Source organism: Gavialis gangeticus, unplaced genomic scaffold (assembly GCF_001723915.1).
Source record: "Gavialis gangeticus isolate Ggan-Ray unplaced genomic scaffold, GavGan_comp1, whole genome shotgun sequence".
NCBI classification, from domain to species: Eukaryota; Metazoa; Chordata; order Crocodylia; family Gavialidae; genus Gavialis; species Gavialis gangeticus.
Genome location: NW_017729030.1, coordinates 23,338,878 through 23,358,417, shown reverse-complemented (window position 1 = coordinate 23,358,417; position 19,540 = coordinate 23,338,878). Strand labels below are relative to the sequence as shown.

Below are 19,540 nucleotides of genomic sequence, written 5' to 3'. Positions count from 1 at the left end.
TCCAGCAAGATGGTTCCAGTAAAATGATAGCAGGAGCTGACAGCAGCCTGTTCAGTGCTTCCCATTTTAATTGTTTACAGTTTCACTGTAGTTTTGGAACAGAAGCCAGTAGGGGTCTGAGCATTTTCAGCTCCACACGTTAATAGGAGTTGAGAGTGCTCAGCAGTTTGAGAGATGTAGAGTCTATCCTGCCAAGTATCCCCATTTTACTTCTTGGTATTGGGAGAAAAACAAATGGATGCACTAGGTCAGGAGCTAAAGAAAAAGGTGAATATTCAAAAGGAGTTTTAAAGTACCTGAAATAAATACATTAGGAGCAGTTTCAAATGAGTGTTTGTCTGGGACAAGCTCTTTGCCTTGGCAGCAGACTTCAGATCTTCTGCTCATGCAGAAATGCATTGATCTTTGGGCTCTGGATGATTTCTTTTATGCCTGAGGGGAAAATGTTACCAGGCATTGACTTCTGGCTATATGCACACAAGGCTCATAAAGATGATGCAGTGCAGCTGTGGATAGGGAATAAGGACTGATCTACTTTAGCAAAACGACAAAGGGCTCATCTATACCACTGCTGCTGTGGGTCCTGGATAGGACAGGGATGTGTACACTTTCTATTCAAGTCCACATGCATGCTCCAGACCTGAAGGTTCACTACCAAAACTGCCCTGAACTTGCCCCTAACCCCTACTTTTGAGCCATCAGTCTCCTGAAGGCCTGAGAGGTGATGGCTGAAGATGAAACCAGAACTGCTTTGCTTTATATTCAGCATAATCTCTTGAAAGTTTTCTACAAAGAGAAACACTTACTATCATTCATTATAGAAAAAATGTTCTTTCATTTGTTTAATATCCTGTTCCTGTGCCTGAGAAAAGTTAATCAAAGCACAAGCATCAAAGACACATCTATTTTTCTTTTCCTTGGATGGAATCAGACAGAGATGCATTTTGCTTTCAGTTACACCCATGTGACCCAGGCAATAGATGTAACACTGCAAAATGATAGCCATTTTCTTTTATTACCATGGATTTGAGAAAAATACTCTCTTTTTCAAACAATGTTATTGTTCTTATACAGGTGGTTACTATAAACTGATTGCAAAACATGTGAATTGGTATTTTCAGGAACTGTACGATGCTATTGTTATGCAACTGGTCACTCCTTGGCCCTTGACTTCACCTCCTTCTAAGGTCAGCTTGCATCACTAAGACAGCCCTGAAGGAGTTCCTGCAAGTTGTCCCGGGACAGAGTGTAGCCATTTTAGTTTTATACCATGGATCTAGCCTGTGGAGTTCCCCACGGGGTCTGACGATATGTTAGTGGGGGAACACTGGCAACTAATTGCCAGTCCCTTGCTATCAAATTTCTGGATGCCAGGAAAACCCCAGAGGCCCAAGAACATGGCACTACACACTGGATTGAGTGTGCAGGGCCAATAGGGTGGTGCAGGGTCAAGTGGGGCAGAATGGGCCCGAGCACAGCCAAGTGGCATGGAGCCCGATCTGAATCTGTGGGGCCTGATCTGACCCATGGACTGGTCCCAAGCCACTTATCTGACCTACAGGGCTAAAAGATTAAGCACGACTGCTTCATAGCATTCAAACAGTCCCTGTGGAATGAGAGAAGGCTTGATCCTTAGAAACCCCCATGGCTAGTGGAAAGGAAAGAAATCCTGAAGCCTCACCAGTTTTCCTCAGCTGCTCCAATTGAAATGCTGACTCAAGGGCACTGTTCATTTTCATGAGCCTGATACATTTTAACAAAAAGAAAAGAAACCCCATAGCATAAACAAGTGGGTACAAGTAAGTGTATGTTTACGTTGAGACATTTTTAGTATTAGTCTGGAATTTATTCCCATAGGTTGCTTTCAGGGTCCAAATCTACTGCCGGTGCTGAACAAACAGATCTGAAGACATGATTCCTCCCTCAAAGTATCTACAATTGAAGAATTGCAGTTTATAATATCATTCTGGCCTGATAGTTATGGCTACTATATAGGGCTCTGCCGATTTGTAACACTGTTTTTTAATTGTTTAACAGAATGAAAATGCAGAAAATATAAACCAGCACGTAAAGAGTTTGCTGTGTACACCAATAAAAAATGGGAAGAAGAATAAAGTGATAGGTATTATCAATTTGATTTTTTTTTTTTACATTTCTGCTTATGTACTGCATGCCCATTAGTTCAATATGTTTTTATTATGACATTTTAACTTCCGTCTTTGCATGGGATAAAATGCATCTATAATATGTTACAAGTATGTGACTTCATAATATAGTTTTGCATTCATCTGTGTAATTGCTATAAAGAAGTACTTCTATACACCAGTGGTTTTCAACCTTTTTACAGCCCTTGTTAGGCTCAAGGCACCCATCAGAAAATGCCAACTCTTAGTTTTCACTTGTTTCTTGACTACAGAAAAATGCTAGAGTTATTCTTCTGTTGCAGAGAACTCGGGACAGCCACAGCTAGTCACATTTTTGGATACTATGGATTTGTATTTGATATCTCTGGGTTAATCTTGTGAATCATGTCTGGTGTTTTTAAACCACACATGTGGTACCCTGCATCACCCTTAAAAGGATCTCACAAAACCGTAAGGTGTCACAGCACACTCCATGAGAATCAGTGTTTTACACAGAAGTAATATCCTAGTAATATGGGAAGTAAAATCCTGGGAGAAGATCCTTAAAACAGAGAAATAGTTTTTTAGCTTTCACGTAACGCATACTGTCATACTCCTGTCTGTGATTTTTGTACCTACTACCATTACCAAGTAATGACAACACCTCAAATTATCTTTCTGTGCTTTTTCAGTTTGTTCAGTGGGTGCATTTCACAGTGCTTTGTGAATTGTTTTCTTTTCTTCTGTTGTAGATATTAGAATCCCTGTTGTTTGTGCATCTTTCATATGGCAATGGAAAGGAAAGACTGTTTTTGAAAATAGGAAAGTGCAATTACAAAGATTGCTGATTACAAAGATCCTCTGTCAGGGATTGCTTTCAATTGTTTTCACCTCTTTTTTCATATTTAATTGTCCAGATTTCAGGTTAATTGCAGATTCTTTCAATATTCATCTGTGAAATTCAAGATTTCACTGATTTTCCAGAGACTGTGAAATCTGGCACTGCCCGTGAGATCCAGGCAATGCCTGTGAAATCCATGGGGGGTAAAAAACTTACAGAAAAGAAAATGTTGGTTCCTCAGAGGGAGCCAGCAACATTAGCATGGTGTGGCAGCCCAGCAGGGTACAGAACAGGAGGAAGGAGCTGTCTGCTCAGAGTTGACGGTTAGGGGTGGGGGCTACATGACTAATAGCTCTTGCAACCAGTCAGTGGCAACGGGTGGGGCCATATGATAGGCAGCACCTGTAGCCAATCAGTGGTGAAGGGTGGGGCCATAGGAGCCCCTTGGCCAATCAGAGGCATAAAGTGACTGCCTGAGCCAACGTTTTGCCCACAAAACTAGGGGGCAGTCCCCGCAAATTAAGTAGGTCCTTACCTATGACTTAAGTAATGATGTTTGTTAATGAGCTAGTGGTTAATCATCTATGGGATGGATTCCATGCTCCTATTCAGTCCCTTTTTGTCACTCTGTAGATCCTACCTACTGGATGGGAAATCCCTGCTAGTCTAAGTGAGCCAGCATGAACCCTGCACCAGTCCATTTACCACTGTTCCTCTGTCACTGGGGAGTGTCTGAGAGAAGGAGTGTGCATAAGGAGCTGCACTCTGCATATGCTCCACACCCCACTCCCACAACACCAAACAGAGCTCAGGCGCTGGAGTGAATCAAGCTTTGTAGATCAAGCATGAATTTATGAAAAGGCCTTACTTAGGGAAGTTCCCCTTGAGTTCACTGAGAGTCCAAATTAACCTCAGTGCTTGCATAATGGCCAGCCAAAACTAAGCAAGGACCTTATGGTTTTTTCCTATAGATATCACACACATGTATGTGTTTGCAAACTTTTTGGACATAAATTTATTTTAACAGATGCTAGCTCAAGTTGGAACCAAGTGGGGAGCCTTGCCTTCACCTCAGAAGAGTAACACCTCCAAAAATATAACATGCAGTGCATATGGAGTTGAAAGGAGCTTGGAAGCCATTAGACTGTTTGCTCCATAAAGTATTCAAGAGTCTGAGGAAAAAATGAGACTCAAGGTAGCACTTCTAAGAGGTGCAGCATAGAACTAACAGTGTAGGGGAGTAGGGGACTGTAATGATTCGAGCTACCCTTATGTCCTAATTTCGCACTGTAACGGGAGCTTGGAGACTTATGTAAGTTGTGACTGCCTCCTTGGGCTGCCTATAAACTATATGCTATATGCTGTAGTCTTAGCGCTGGCTTTTGTGGATCTGCATCTAATTATCTTTAAAGATCTGGGCCCCTGGAGTGTAAGCCCTGCTGATTTATACTAAACATAGAGTGTAATTGCAGTGTGTTGGAGCAGACTCAATTTAATCGAGTCTGCTGGAACATAGTAATTACTGTGCTCCAGCATACTCCAGGGTCACGTGTATCAGCATCCCTGCGCTGAAAAATGGTGGTGGGGTGCTTTAAACTAAAGTTGGTTTGATGAGTTTTAGTTCTAAGTGCCCCATTGCTATTTTTCAGCATGGTGACACTGATACACATGATGCTCCAGATGTTTTAATTCATGTGGCTCTCAGACCTGCGCTAATTAAAGCACCCCAGCCTCCCAGAGCATGTCTATAAACACTAAGTTCCTAGATGTCTGCGCCACTTTTGAAAATGGGTGCAAAGCCCAGATGCACAAAGGTAGTTAGGTACCTAACTCCTGTTGATTTTAATGGGAATAAGGTGACTAATGGGAGGTAGGTGCCAAAATATCTTTGGAATCTGGCCCTTCAGCTCCTCAGTTTCTTTCTGTGCTTTTGTACCTCAGGGGTGTTGATTTTTAGGACCTCCCTCCCCAAGGAATCATGGAGCCTATATACATGTGCATTCCCAACAGCACCCGGGTCCACAAGAATATATAAATGGAACTCACCAGTAGCTGTCATACAGCTTCCTTATCCTTTCACCTCTCAACCAAATTTTATGTAGTCCCATCCAAAAGAAGGATGCAAAAAACAGGAGTAGGACAGCAAATACATATAAGGGATGGCATTTAGAGAATGGAGATACATTAACTAATTCATGCCTCTCATATGAACCTAGGGGCCTCATTTTATGGAGACAGATTGTATTTAGCCACAAATACCATGCAACAGATAGAGTAGAATTAGATTACTTACCTAATTCTCAACAATTACCTTTGATATTAGTTTCTTAAACTGGATTGTGGGAAAACTACATGCTCTCTTATTTTAAGTAACCTACCAAAAAACAGAGCTGAGTTGGAGATTCAGATCATTAAAGCTTTAATTGGAGGCTTGTTGGTTTAGGAGTAAATTCATGCTCTCATATTAGTTTTTCTAATATTTTTGGTGGGAATTTATGATTAATGCATTGGTATTCTTAAGCAAGTTGTCCGTTTAGGTGGGTTTTTCTAAAGCTTCTGAAGGAGCAAAAGTCCTAATAATTCTCATTGAGACTTGCTCTTCCAAATGCAAATTTGGATCTGAAATATTGCAAGGATAAGTTGTCCCCTAACACTTTGCTCAGATAGCAAGCAGAAATCTTCATCTATACCTGCAGCAGTCTGCTTAGAGAACAGATATGGAGCCCTGGGAACGGAAGAGGAGGAACATGTTCCATTGGTGGAGGAAGACAGGCCAGGCCTCCCTAAGGTTGGCAAGATCAAGACCACTGCCACCAAGAAGAAGCAGCGGGTGGTAGTGGTTGGAGACTTTCCTTTGAGGGGGACAGAGGCACCCATCTGCTGGCCTAACTTGTTGTTTCAGGAGATCTGATGCTTGCTCCAAACCCAGATCCAAGATGTCACAGAAGGATTACTGAAACTCATCCAGCCCTCTGTAAGCTGCTCATCTATGTGGGCACCAGTGATACTGCCTGGGGAGACCCTGGGCAGATTAAAAGTGATTACAGGGATCTGGGTGCAAGGGTGAAAGGGAGAAGGTCTCAGATGATATTTTTCTTGATCTTTCTGGTCAAAGGAAAAGGGTCTGGGCAAGAGTGGATGCATCTTACAGATCAATGCATGTCTGCGCAGATGGTGTCACCAGAAGGACTTTGGTTTCTTTGACCATGGGATGTTGTTTGAAGAAGGAGGAAGAGATGGGATCCATGTGACTAAGAAAGGAAAGAGCATCTTTGCAGATAGGCTTGCTGGAAGAGGGCTATAAACTAGGTTTGCCAGGGGATGGAGACCAAAGCCCTGAGGTAAGTGGCAAAATGGGTGACCTGGAGGAAGCACGAACAGGAGGGGGCAATCAGACAGGCATTCTCATTCTTCTGGAGAAAGTAGGGCAATCAGTTACCTCAAGTGCCTGTACATGAATGCACAGAACCAGGGAAACAAGCAGGAAGAATTGGAAGTTCTCACAGTCATGGAATTATGACATGATTGGAATAACAGAGATAGCTTGCATTACTGGCGCACTGTCATGAATAGGTATAAACTGTTTAGGGAAGACAAGCAGGGGAGAAGAAGAGGAGTTGCACTTTATGTAGAAGTGCCATATGATTGCTCAGAGCTCCAGTATGAAATTGGAGATAGGCCTGTTGAAAGTCTCTGGGCTAGGGTCAGAGGAGAGAGCAACAAGGATGATGTTGTGGTGGGGTTCTGCTATAGACCACCAAACCAGGAGGTGAGGTGGATGAGGCTTTCTTCAAACAGCTAACAAGTTTCCTGATCACAGGCCCCAGTTCTCGTGGTGGACTTCAGTCCCCCTTACCTGCTGGGAAGGCAATGTAACAGTGCGTGGGCAATCCATGATGTTTTTGGAGAGTGTTGGGGATAACTTCCTTGTACAGGTATTGGAGAGGCCAACTAGGAGCTGTGCTCTTCTTGACCTGTTGCTCACAAACAAGGAAGAATGGTGGAGAATAGTAATGGATGGCTACTTGTGCAGCAGTGACCATGAGATGATTCAGTTCAGGATCATGAGGAAAGGAGGGAAGGAGACAGCACAGTACAGATCCTGGACTTCAGAAAAGGAGACTTTGACTCCATCAGGGAACTCATGGGCAGGATCTCCTGGAAAACGTGCAAGGGGGAGAGGAGTCTAGGAGAGTTGGCTGCACTTTAAAGAAACCTTACTGAAGGTGAGGAAGTTGAGCAGGTATGGCAGAAGACCAGCTGGGGTGCTCAAGGAGTTGGCTGATGTGATTGCAGAGCTGCTGGCCATTATCTTTGAAAACTCATTGCAGTTGTGGGGGGGCCTCAGATGATTGGAAAAGGGCAAGTATAATGCCCATCTTTAGGAAAAGGAAGGAGGATCAAGGGGACTACAGACTAGTCAGCCTAACCTCAGACCCTGGAAAAATCATGGAGCAGGCCTTCAAGGAATCCAAGGAATTTCTAAGCACTTGTAGGAGAAGAAGGTGATTAGAAACAGTCAGCATGGAATTTACCAAGGGCAAGTTATATCTGACCAACCTAATTGCCTTCTGTGATGAGATTACTGGCTCTGTGGATGTGGGGAAACCAGTGAACATGACATGCCTGGACTTTAGCAAGGCTTTGGATACAGTCTCCCACAACATTCTCACAAGCAAGCTAAGGAAGTATGGGTTGGATGGATGGACTGTAAGGTGGATAGAAAACTGACTGGATCATCAAGCTCGGGGTAGTCAATGGCTTGATATCTAATTGGCAGCTGGTATCAAGTGGAATGCCCCAGGGGTCAGTTCTGGAGCCAGTTTTGTTCACTATTTTCATCAGTGACCTGGAAGATGGGATAGCATGCACCCTCAGCAAGTTTGCATATGACACCAAACTGGTGGAGTAGCAGATATGCTGGAGGGTAAGGCTAGGATTGAGAGAGATCTCAACAAATTGAAAAACTTGACCAAAAGAAATCTCATGAGGTTCATTAAGGACAAGTGCAAGGTCCTGCACTTGGGTTGGAACAGTCCCATGCACTGCTACAGGCTGGGGGCTGACTGGCTAAGCAGTAGCTCTGCAGAAAAGGACCTGAGGGTTATAGTGGACAATAAGATGCATGTGAGCCAACAGTGTGCTCTTATTACCAAGAAAGCTAATGGCATACTGGGCTGCATTAGTAGGATTGTTACCAGCAGGTTGAGGGAAGTGATTCCTCTCCTCTATTCAGCACTGGTGAGGGCAGATCTCGAGTATTGTGTCCAGTTTTGGGCCCCCCACTACAGAAAGAAAATTGGAGAAAGTCCAGCAAAGACAACAAAAATGGTTAGGGGCTGGGGCATGTGATTTCTGAAGAGAGACTGAGGGAACTGGGCTTATTTAGTCTGGAGAAGAGAAGATTGGCAGGATTTAATAACAGCTTTCAACTACCTGAAGAGGGGGGAGGGTTCAAAAGATGATGGAGCTAGACTGTTCTCAGTGGTGACCAATGACAGAACAAGAAGTAATGGTCTCAAGTTTCAGCAAGAAGAGTTTAGATTAGATATTAGGAAAAGCCTTCTCAGTAGGAGGGTAGTAAAACACTGGAACAGGTTACCCAGAGAGATTGTGGACTCTCCATCCTTGGAGGTTTTTAAGGTTTAGCAACACAAAGTTTTGGCTGGGATGATTTAACTGAGGATGGTCCTGCTTTGAGCAGGAGGTTGGACTAGATGACATCCTGAGGTCCCTTTCAACCCTCACTTTCTATGATTTTCAGGAATATTATACTCTATGACTCCATTTTATGTTTAAGCTAAATGGTCTGGAGATCTTTTTTTTTCTGTGACAGAGGCTTTCTCCACCTAGAAAAAGCAAGTCTCTTTCAGGTGGAACAAGAGGATTTACAAAAAGACTTTTTCTGTTCTCCTTTTTTCTGCTTCTGCATCCTTTAAGTTTGCAGTGGCAACTTTATAAAATGTTTCTGAGGTATTTTAAGTGTGTTGCAAGACTCCAGAATTTTGTTGGAAATGGACCTACCAACAACTTGTGGAAACTTTGAGAACAATCTATTTAGAGTATTTGGCCTACAAGATCATGCATTACATTTACTGCAATTCTCCCTGTTTTTATTAATAGCAACATTTACATGAAAACAACATCTATGTTTTTAAGAAACCATCAACTGTTGTGGCTTACTCACTGCTGAAAGTCATATTCCCCTATTCATTACATCACAGTTGCTATGGAAATTATTCGTTTTCTAAACAGGGAAAATAGTTTCCTAAATAGGAAGCTGAAAATATGAAATCTGCAAGACTGTCCCATAGCCTCTGTAGAGTGTAATGCTAGATCAGGTCTTTCTCCCTAGGATGAAATCAGTGTCTCCCAGTGAATTCTCATTCATTGCTGTTGCACATTATTTTTTATTGTACTGTGTTGCATTATTTGTATTGTAGTAGGGCCTTAAGTTTCCATTTAATCAGAGATCAAAGCCTTTTGGCGCAGATCCCATACTCATCCATCAATTACAACATTCTTATCAATCCAATGAGAATATGATCTGGTCCTGGCAGAATTTCCAAAAACAAGGCATAATCTGGCAAAAAAAACCCCAAACCCATGGCTTTTATGTATAGGCAGGTTTGAAACTGTTCTATGTACAGAACCTTCATGATTCTAGCAACTTAGTCTACCTATACATGGAAAAACCATTTTGTTTTCCAAGTTGCTACAGATTATAGCAGAGAAGATGTACATACAGTGGCACATGGAAACTCTTATGATATTTCTTGTTGATTTTTTCCTTAATCTGAAACAAGTAATTTTCAACTGAAAGTGTAGATTGCTAAACTTTTGGGAACTTTCTTTGTTGAGAATCTTCTTAGCTGGGAACAAACAAATCCTTAGTTCAATACCAGGTCTTAAAGTAGCTGTTGATAACACCCACTGTTGAAATAGTTGCAAAATAGTTTCCATTGTAATCCAATACTTGTAACCTGCGCACTGCTCTGCAATAGCTGAGGATCTGGCCTCACAGCTGTGCATAATAAGTAACAGAAAGGCAGGAGTCCAAATGTTAGTTTCATTTCTACCTGTGCAAATTTTAAAATAACTCTATCGAAGCAAAAAACCCCACAATCTTCCAATAGTGATATGTGTTGAGCATGTTGCACAAAACAGCATTTGCTATTCCTGTTTTAGTGGTTAAATATGTTACTTCATACCATATGTACCTGAATTCAAGATGAGTTTGAATTTAAGACAACCCTCCAATAATGAGATTCTGTACATGGAAAAGATATACATTTGTTGTTATTTTCCATGTATAGAATATAATTATTTGAGGGTCTTGAATTCATCCCTTACCATTGTAGCAATAGGTGACAGGCAGTGGGGGAGGGAGGGAGCAGGTGATGTAGAAGTCAAGCAGCCTAACCCCTGACCTCTAGTACCTGCCTTCCTGCTCCACATACTGCTTGCCCTCTGGATTCAGTTCCACGCAGAGCACATGGTTGTTTTGGCACCAGCTCCAGCCATGTAGAGCTGAAGCCCAAGCCAGAGCTGCTGCCACCCCTACTGCTGCTGCTACCAAGCTGAGCTGGGGCCAAGGCAACTGCATACTTCATGCCCTGGGCTAGAATGGGGTTGGAGGCCTGTCAGAGCCAGAGGGTAAGTGGCAGTGGGGTGTGGGCAGAAGGGCAGAGGCAGTGATGTCAGGGGAGCAGGCAGCAACTGTGGCTCCAACTCCAGGTCAGGGCTGGAGTCAGAACTGCAGCACCTGCCTGCCTCCCCAAGCACCGTGTACTCAGATCCAAGATGAGGAAATTTATTCCACCCCCCAAGGTTAAATGGGAAAGAAAACCTAGTCCTGGATTCAAGTAAATAGGGTATGTGAACTATCTATATCAGGTGTGCTCTAGATTTTGTTGCTGCAGGCTAGGTGAGGCCCAACACCACCACCCCCGTGCACCAAGATCAGGCCCTTGTGCCCTATGCCATCTTTGCCTGGCTGGGATCAGGCTCTGGGGCCCCACCAGGCTGGGATCCAATCCCAGGGCATTGCGCTGCCTCTGGCCAGCTCCAGCATGCCAGGATTGCACTTAACGAGCCCTGCACTCTCCCTGCTTAGCTGGGACTAGTCCCAGCACTATATCCCCTGGTCAGTGCCTGGACCCCAGGATTGTGCTCTGTACCTCATGTCTCCCCTGCCCAGATCATGCATGCAAAGATCAGGCCCTGCACCATCATACGTGCCTGATCTAGTGCAAAAGCCATGGCCCACAGGGCTCCCATGGATCCGTAGGGAGCTTCACGAGCTGGATGACACAGTACTGGGGGCCACATTTGGCCCTTGGGCTGGGGGTTAAGCACCTCTAACCCAGATCATATAATGCACAGTATGGTAAAGGTAATGGCCATAATTTTAAATTTTGTAATGGTGTTTTTTTGCTTGTGTGTGTGATGTAGATTGATTGAACAATCGATAGATATAATCATACAAGCAAACTATATAAATTATTTTTATTTTTTTGCATTTGATCCAGCAATGTTTGCCTTCACAGTCCAAAAGCTTAGAGACTCACACACACAGAACATTCTATTCATATTCCTAAACAAAATGAGTAGAGTCTGCGATAACAAATACAGCTGTTTGTTTTGTATTAATAAGTAATCTGAATTTAGGAATTGATCCAAACCTAACTTTAGCTTTTCAGTGACTTTGTTATACTTTGGGTCAGGTTGTAATAGGAGAGACCATATCTTTGTAGAATCAGAATTTTGATTTGAACTTTTATCCTGAATGCTAAGTATTTTTACTTGGCTCACTTTTTTTTTTAGCTTTCCGGTTCTGGTTCAAATAAGGAAGTGCAAATTCTGTGTACCACTATCCTGACATTCATAAATGTTCTTTTGGCATGGCTACAAAAATCTAATTAGCCTCTAAAGGACAAATTGTCTTTAGGGATTAAATCAATCTGAAGTACTATTAATAATAAAAGTCAAGTTGAAAACTACCTTCTAGAATTTTGCAAAATAAGCCAGCCTGTACAGACCTATATTTCTACTTTTCATAGATCTCCACAAAACAACATGTAGTAGCGTAGTATTTATTCAGGAACACAGTAATATAATTCTAGCAAACTTTGGGGTAGTATGTGCAGTAATTACCTTAAATGCATTTTTTGTTTTCTATAATATAAAAATTTAGAGATATTTGTGTCCTTTCATATAACAAAGTAGCATTTTGCCTATTTCTGTGTATTGCTTGCTTACTTCCTGTGTCCTGTCGCAGGTGTGTGTCAGCTTGTGAATAAGATGGAAGAAAACTCAGGTAAAATCAAGGCTTTCAATAGAAATGACGAACAGTTTTTGGAAGCTTTTGTCATCTTTTGTGGTTTGGGGATCCAGAATACCCAAATGTATGAAGTTGTGGAGAGAGCCATGGCCAAGCAGATGGTGACATTAGAGGTGAGCCCAAAATCTAGGCAGCCCTTATTTGGCTTCATACATAGTATAAATAATATATGAACAGAATTTGGCCCAGTCTTTTATACCGGGGTGGTACTGATTTGCTTCTTGTTTCTGCATTTGCCTGCATAGTATTTTATTTGTTGTTGTATTTTAACTGCACTCCTGGGGTTTAGTGGTGAACATGAACACAGCATTCCCTAAACATTAGGCTGCACATTGGGTACAGTGATCAGCATAGCTGGTTTGTCCTATTGCGTAGAAGGAGGAAATGGTTTGGAGGATTAGGGGCTTCCTCTTCTTGTCTGAGGTTTTCTGTGATGATTTTGGCTCAATCTGTTAGACAAACCAGCATGGAGAGTAACAGCAGCATTACTGTAGGCTTTCTGCAACTTCCTCTACCTACATCAAACCGTATCAGGCATGAACGTCATCTGGTCATAGCCTTTGAATTGGTTACTGTTAACTGTAATGACCGGGGTATTAAAAGGAGGCTCTAGCCTAAGATGCTAAACTGCTTGGAAGATAACTGTAAGCCAGAAAGTTAAATGTGATAGACTAATATTCAATGTGTAATAGTATCTTTGCAAAATTTGTAAAATGTGTAATATGTAGCCTCAAAAGGAAACATGATGGCTCTCTTGTTAACTTGGATCTAAGCATTTTAAATTGTGCAGATAAGAACAGTGCCATCAAAGCAGTGGCAGAGATCTTTAAAAGTAGGGTCTGACCACTTATTTACATCATAAATTAGTACTCAACTCTTTTATTATCTAAAAATAAAATTTGTTTAGAGATAGAGTTTACTATGTGATGAAAACATTTTCTCATTAAAAACTGAGAATGTTTTGTTGCGGGTATATGTATGTCCATATATGCAACAAACTACATACATCTCCAACCCTGTAACATTTTCCTCTTTTATTCTCTGGACTAAAAAACTAGCACGAGTTTATTTTGTTAATTTAAAACAAAAATATTTTCTCTCAGACTGTTCTGCCAAGTTTTTATCCAGGGCAGAATTTTCTTTTTTGTCTAAGTTACAAACTCCTGAAAGTAAGGTCTTATTATGACAGCAGTGTCAGGCTTGTAATTATAGCTGTTCCATGAGCTATGTGTATGTCAGATCAGGACATGAACATTTTCCACAGAGATAAGGAAAAAAGAAAATCGGAGCTCTTTGCCCAAAATTGTTTAAGTTTTCTTCTTTGGCTGGCTATATCAAGCCTTCACACATTGGGAGAATGGTAAATTACATATATCAGCCCTGATTCTTTGGTGCATTGTGAATGTGTACATGTCTGTGCCTTTGCAGAGCTCCATTAAAATCCATGGATCTTTGCAAAGGTACAAGTGTTTGTCCAAATATGGTGCATCACAAAATTGGAATTGCAGTCTGAAATCTTTGTGTTTTAAAGTAACCCCAGTAATTTGGTTGTTCTTACATTGCATGCTTTCATTTGTACTCAAGGCTCTTACTTTCCTTCTTCTGTAGATCCTCTCGTATCATGCTTCAGCTGCTGAAGAAGAAACGAGGGAGCTGCAGGTAACAGCGGTAATTGATTTTTTTTACTATTATTTATAAATTATTCTGTTAATGTAACGATGACTGACTCCTTTATGAGGACATGACTGATAAACATGCCAGGTGTGTTTAAAAAAAAAAAAGCTTTAGTTGCTTGGAGGAGTCTTAGTTACTACGAAAGCAGGGTTGTTGCTGCATTGGTACATCATGGAACAACAGGAAAATGCCATTGTGAGTCATGAGCAATGTAGTCTTGCTGGAAAGATTGGACCATAGGGAGAACAGAAGCATGACAGATTTTGAACAGAGGTTCTCAGTTTAGGCAGACATGATGATTAACATCAGACTAACCCACACAGTGTGCTTGTAACTTGGAATAAAAAATTGGGAATGTTGAGAACTCTTCCTTCCATGAAAAGTTTTATTGTTTTGACTCTTTGTACAAAAATTAGGATGAAAACAAATTGAAACATCAGGATTTCCATAACAGAAATACCATTCTTCAATCATAGTACTGCAGATACCGTTTCTACTGAAATCCCTACCTTTGTTCATTGTGTGATTTTGTGTTGTTGGTTAGTTTTAAGTTAGAACCACTTTCCTGATGAATGAGTATTTGTGTGATACTGTGATTAAGATACTCTTTCCCAAGAGAAATTATCCTGTGGCTTCAGGCCTGGGTCTAGCCATTTTTCATTCTTTTTTTCCCTCTTGCACTTCTGTTGCTACTTCCCACTGTTTGTCATGTGTTTTTATTTTGTGGGGTTTTTTTGTTTGTTTGTTTTCTTGGAGAACTCAATCACCACATTCTTCATTATCAAATTTGAACCCCATGATACTCCCATCATTAGATATATTTTTGGACCTTGACCTGTTGTGCCTGGTATTTCAGCAGTGCGTGTAAAGTGCTTTGAGAATGTCTGATATAAAAATGCTATGGAAGTGCAGTATTTTGTTACTGTGATAGTAAATATTTCATACTTTGGCATGTCTTTTGACTTCATGGAACATTTTAATGTCAAGGGATTCTGTTGCCTCTAGAGCTTCCATGTTCAATATGCTGCTCAGTTAATTTTGTGTGTGCTTTGTATTTTGCTCCCATCTTTGCAAGTGCCTTGGTTAATGTTTAGTTTACCACTCAATACCTAGCTCCCACGCAGCTCAAATTTTTGTTTGGATTCATTTCTTGCTAGCTCCCTTCTCTGAGTTCCAGGATAAATTTGAGGTTGATACTGGAAATTGCAGTCAAAAGATTGTAAAAACTAAATTTAGAAAACCTTTACAGACTTGCGTAATAAAACAATGTTACAGCTAGATTTGGCCCCTGGATTTATAAAGATACCCCCTATTGACTTCATCAAGAACTTGTGTTTTGTATGTACATTGAGTTTGACATTTACATCACTATGGTCTCATAGGTGTTATCCTAGAGAACACAGAATAATAATGGATGAAGTAGCATATGCTAGCAGACTGTTTAGCAGCAAGGCTGTCAGTGGCCAGTACTCCCCCAGCCGTCTGGTGACTGACCCTGAATTCAGACATCACTAATCCACTGTTCTCCCTACCTTGAGATTGGAAGGCCATGAAGAACATCTAGTGGTTAGTTGGTCCCTCTTTCCGTCAACCCCTTTGTTAGAGTTTCTGCTTTTCAGAAAAAAATCTTTCTTTCTGCTCTGTTGTATCTTTCAACATTCTGAGTTTAAATACTTTTGGGAAAAAAAATCACTCCTTATGTTGTTTTTAACATCTTGAAAAGAACCCCAACCAAATCAGCAGACTTCTACTATTGATCATGACTGCATATTTATTACGTTATGTTGATTTGTGCTAAAAAGAAAGGTTTCTGCTTTCTATACCATATGCTGGTGCTTTCTATATGTTAAAAATATAATCCAGCCATTACAAACAAAAATTAATACAGCAGCCTCCCTAGAGCCCCAAATGAAAAATATGAAACACTGCAACCATAGGCCCCAGCCCATGGAACTTTCACCTTCTTTCAAAAGCCTGGAGAAAAAGATGCGATTTGCAGCATACTCTGGAAATCAGCAGAAAAACCAGGGTGAGGGTTGACTCCAATGTACAAAGCCTTTGTAAACCAAGTTGGGGGTAGATAGGAAATGAGCCTCTTTGCTACTGACGCCAACTATGTCAGCCTCACACTGAGAAAGAAATGGTCTCTCTCTTCTAAGCTGATTGGAAATACCTTAAGGCTCTTTAGATTGAAATGTGCATCAGTCCAAAAGGGAAGAAATTGTGAAAATATTTTGGAAATGTATCCTCCAGAAGATGAAGGCAATGATGATCACAATAACTAGATCTACAATCAAAATAAATTGTCTCAGTCTTCTGCCCAGACATATACTGGGCAAATAAGCTATCCTAGTCATTACATGATTGACAGCATCTGGAGCGTCTAATAATGCCCCAGATCATTAACTTGGAAAAACAAATGGTGTGTTCACAAAGGCAAAGGGGCAGGTATGCTGCTTGTCATGTCTTCCAGTTGGTTCCTCTCCAACCGGCATCACTTCTCATAGTTTCATAGTTTCTAGGGTCGGAAGGGACCTGAGCAGATCATCTAGTCCGACCCCCTGCCATGGCAGGAAGAGCACTGGGGTCAAATGACCCCAGTAAGGTGGTCATCCAACCTCCTCTTAAAAAACCCCAGGGTGGGAGCCTGCACCACCTCACTTGGAAGCTGGTTCCAGACCCTAGCCGCCCTGACCGTGAAGTAGCGCCTCCTGATGTCCAGCTTAAACCTTCTCTCCGCCAGCTTGTGACCATTGTTCCTGGTCACTCCTTGCAGCGCTCGGGGGAACAGGGACTCCCCCAGTGCCTGCTGATCCCCCCTAACCAGTTTATAACTTCTATTTGAGCAAAATTGAGCTTCCTTCAGCTAATCATCATCTATGCCTAAAACCCTCCCAAGCACCTTTGTAAAGAGCAGGCTGTCACTCAGTATACTGAAAACTCAGCAGCCCAAGCTGCATAATTAATTCTTCCTATTGACTCATCTACACATTGAACAAGAAGGGGCACGAGAGAGAGCTCTGTGAAATACTGAGTAAGACATTCCTTGTCACTGAAGATTTCCTTGAAAATAACTGCGTGTGGGACCTTTCAGAAAAGAGTCACCCATTAAAGGGTGAGTCCCATCAGTAAGTACTCTTTAATTTTTGCATGCAAATAATATCATGATTAGCATAACAAAGGCAGCTGAGGGATCAGTGTGGACACCTGGTATTTGTCACTTAGTTCATCTGCCCAAACAAACAGTTTCCGTGCTCTGCATGTAAACAGGTCAGTGATCAAGTTCAGGAGATCTGGAAGTCCTAGGAGCTCGGACTTGCTTGCTCACAACTTTTCCTCAGAATCTTAAACAAAAATGACAAGAATAGATACTGGTCAGCCACTGCCAGGTTAACAGTATAGCAAAGGTGAACTGAGCGACACCCACACAACAGGTTCCGTAAGGGAAACTGGTAGCCTCTTCCCTCAGGAGAGGAAGCATTGCAGCCTTGACAGTAACCAGTCATGATAGATGCTGTTATTCCTCACTGGTTTTCAGCAGTAGGGAAAGACATAAGTCGAAAGTGCAAGTTGTGGTGCACTATGTTTTCAACAACTCCAGTTTTCAGTAGCATCACTTGGCCTAAATTTGGCCTCAGAAATCTGCTTGTTAGAGGTAAGATTCTCTAAATGTCAGAAATCTCTTCTTTAAAACAAATTCTTCCCTTTCCCCCCAGAGATGATCCCTTTTAATTCTGTTGTCATTTTCTATTTCTTCCACAACAATAAAAGTCCTAATAAAAAAATGCAGGATTTCATTGTTGGATACATTTGTGCCAGTAGTATGTCATAGATTTGTTAATCGAGCCTTAGCATATATTCATGCATGTGTCTGACATTGAATATTCATGTTTATTATCTTTGATTGAACCACTCCACTTCTTATAGGCTGGCCAGTAAGATAATGCATTGGACATATAAACTTCTGCAATATGTCTAACCTGACAACTAGAACAGTCACTAAGTGGAGGTTTTAATCTAAAATGATTACAGATGGTTATTCAGAAATTAAATCTGGTCTTGCAGTCCATTATCTGATGTATGAATTTAAGTTTTGTTCCCTAAAATTAGGATGAATACCAATCTTACTATTTAAAACTCTGTAACCAGCATCTACCATTTCTATTGTACTTGGACACATTTTTTGTTTGTTTATTTACATTTTTAACAGCAGAATGAAGCACTAGGAAATGTTAGAAAACTTTCCTGCTATCACATCTATCATATTTTTTGGAAGCCATCTGGTGTTTCTGTACATTCATGGACTTAGCAGCTGCCTAGGAAAAATCAGGGTCAAACAACTCTCAAGATGAAATAGTACATTTTTGTTTGGCTGGTAATCTATAGACCTAGTTTTAACTTTAATGTTGGATATCTGTTACTAAAACTTGTATTTTTTTGTTAGGAATGTGTATGTCAGTCTATGGGTTAAAACGACTTTTCTGTTTTTAATTTTAATCTGTGTAAGGTACTGATTGAGAAAACCATGGCATTAATGACTGCATTTGTAGTGTTCTGCTTAAAGACAAGCTGAAAGGTTAAGCATGTGCTCAGGTATTGTCCTGACGAAGGTTGCTTTCTGAACTCAGGCATATGCTGTCACTGCCAGATATGCTTTTTGATAGCCATTTTCATAGACTAACAAGTCTTTTGAGGTGGAATCCCTGGTCAAACTTCCAGGCCCTACTGCAGTACTTAAATAAATAAATATAGTAAGCATTACTCATATAGTAAGCTTGTTACAGTGCAGTTATGCTCAGAAAGGGCATTAATAGTTGGTACTCTTCTATGACAAGCTCTTTTGTAATTTTCCCATAGTACAAAAAAATAAAGCGTTGTGAAATGGAAGAAATGGTCAGTTGGGAAGCTAGTGCTGGTTTTAAAAGATATAGTGGTGTTCTAGACTAGGAATCAAGATTAAAATGATAACAAGTGTCATAGTTTTCATGAAATAGAAAAGGAGAGAATAGTCTCTGGTGTTTCTGGGATCTGAAATTCATGTCTGTAAGGTGTGTATAGCTGGAAGATTGGGGTTTCTATCTCTCAGTTTGAATGAAATGTACTCTTTTTCTATGTAGGCAGCAAAACGAGAAGCAAAAAAGATAAATTATAGAAGAGGTCAGGATATGAGCATGGGAAAACCTTCTCTTGAGCTCCCACTGTGTGCATCTACCCTTTTACCTCATGGAAGATCTGGTTATGAAAGTCTAGTGTTTACTTCACTTTATATATATGTGGGGGGAGGTCAGCAGTAGTGTATCTAGGGGGAGGCAAGTGGGGCCTTAGCCCTGGGAACTGATTTAGAGGTACTACTAGTATGGCCACTTCCTTCCAGGAGTCTTTGCCATGGCAGGCGCAGCTCTATGCCAGTAGTGTATCTGGAGGAGGAGTATGAGAAAGGCAGGAGGCATGGGGGAAGAGAGAAATTTTTAATGACAGTCAAACACAGTGAGCCTCATTCTTCTCTCAGGGAGGTTGGCATCATTCTGCTGGCTTCAGTGGAATTGATCCTGGCTTACA

The 19,540-nt window shown here is 41.2% G+C and overlaps 1 protein-coding gene across 3 annotated transcripts in view; it reads left to right on the top strand.

The window, feature by feature from the left end:
• The window catches only part of PDE5A (phosphodiesterase 5A), a 123,638-nt gene that overhangs the window by 59,998 nt on the left and 44,100 nt on the right, over window positions 1-19,540 (top strand). For 2 of the 3 annotated variants that reach the window (XM_019522035.1, XM_019522038.1), the window contains exons 9-11: window positions 2,038-2,122; window positions 12,245-12,420; window positions 13,916-13,975. In XM_019522035.1, coding sequence (XP_019377580.1) covers window positions 2,038-2,122; window positions 12,245-12,420; window positions 13,916-13,975 — 321 coding nt within the window. The remainder of the gene's footprint in view (window positions 1-2,037; window positions 2,123-12,244; window positions 12,421-13,915; window positions 13,976-19,540) is intronic. The other variant, XM_019522037.1, reaches the window with a different exon arrangement.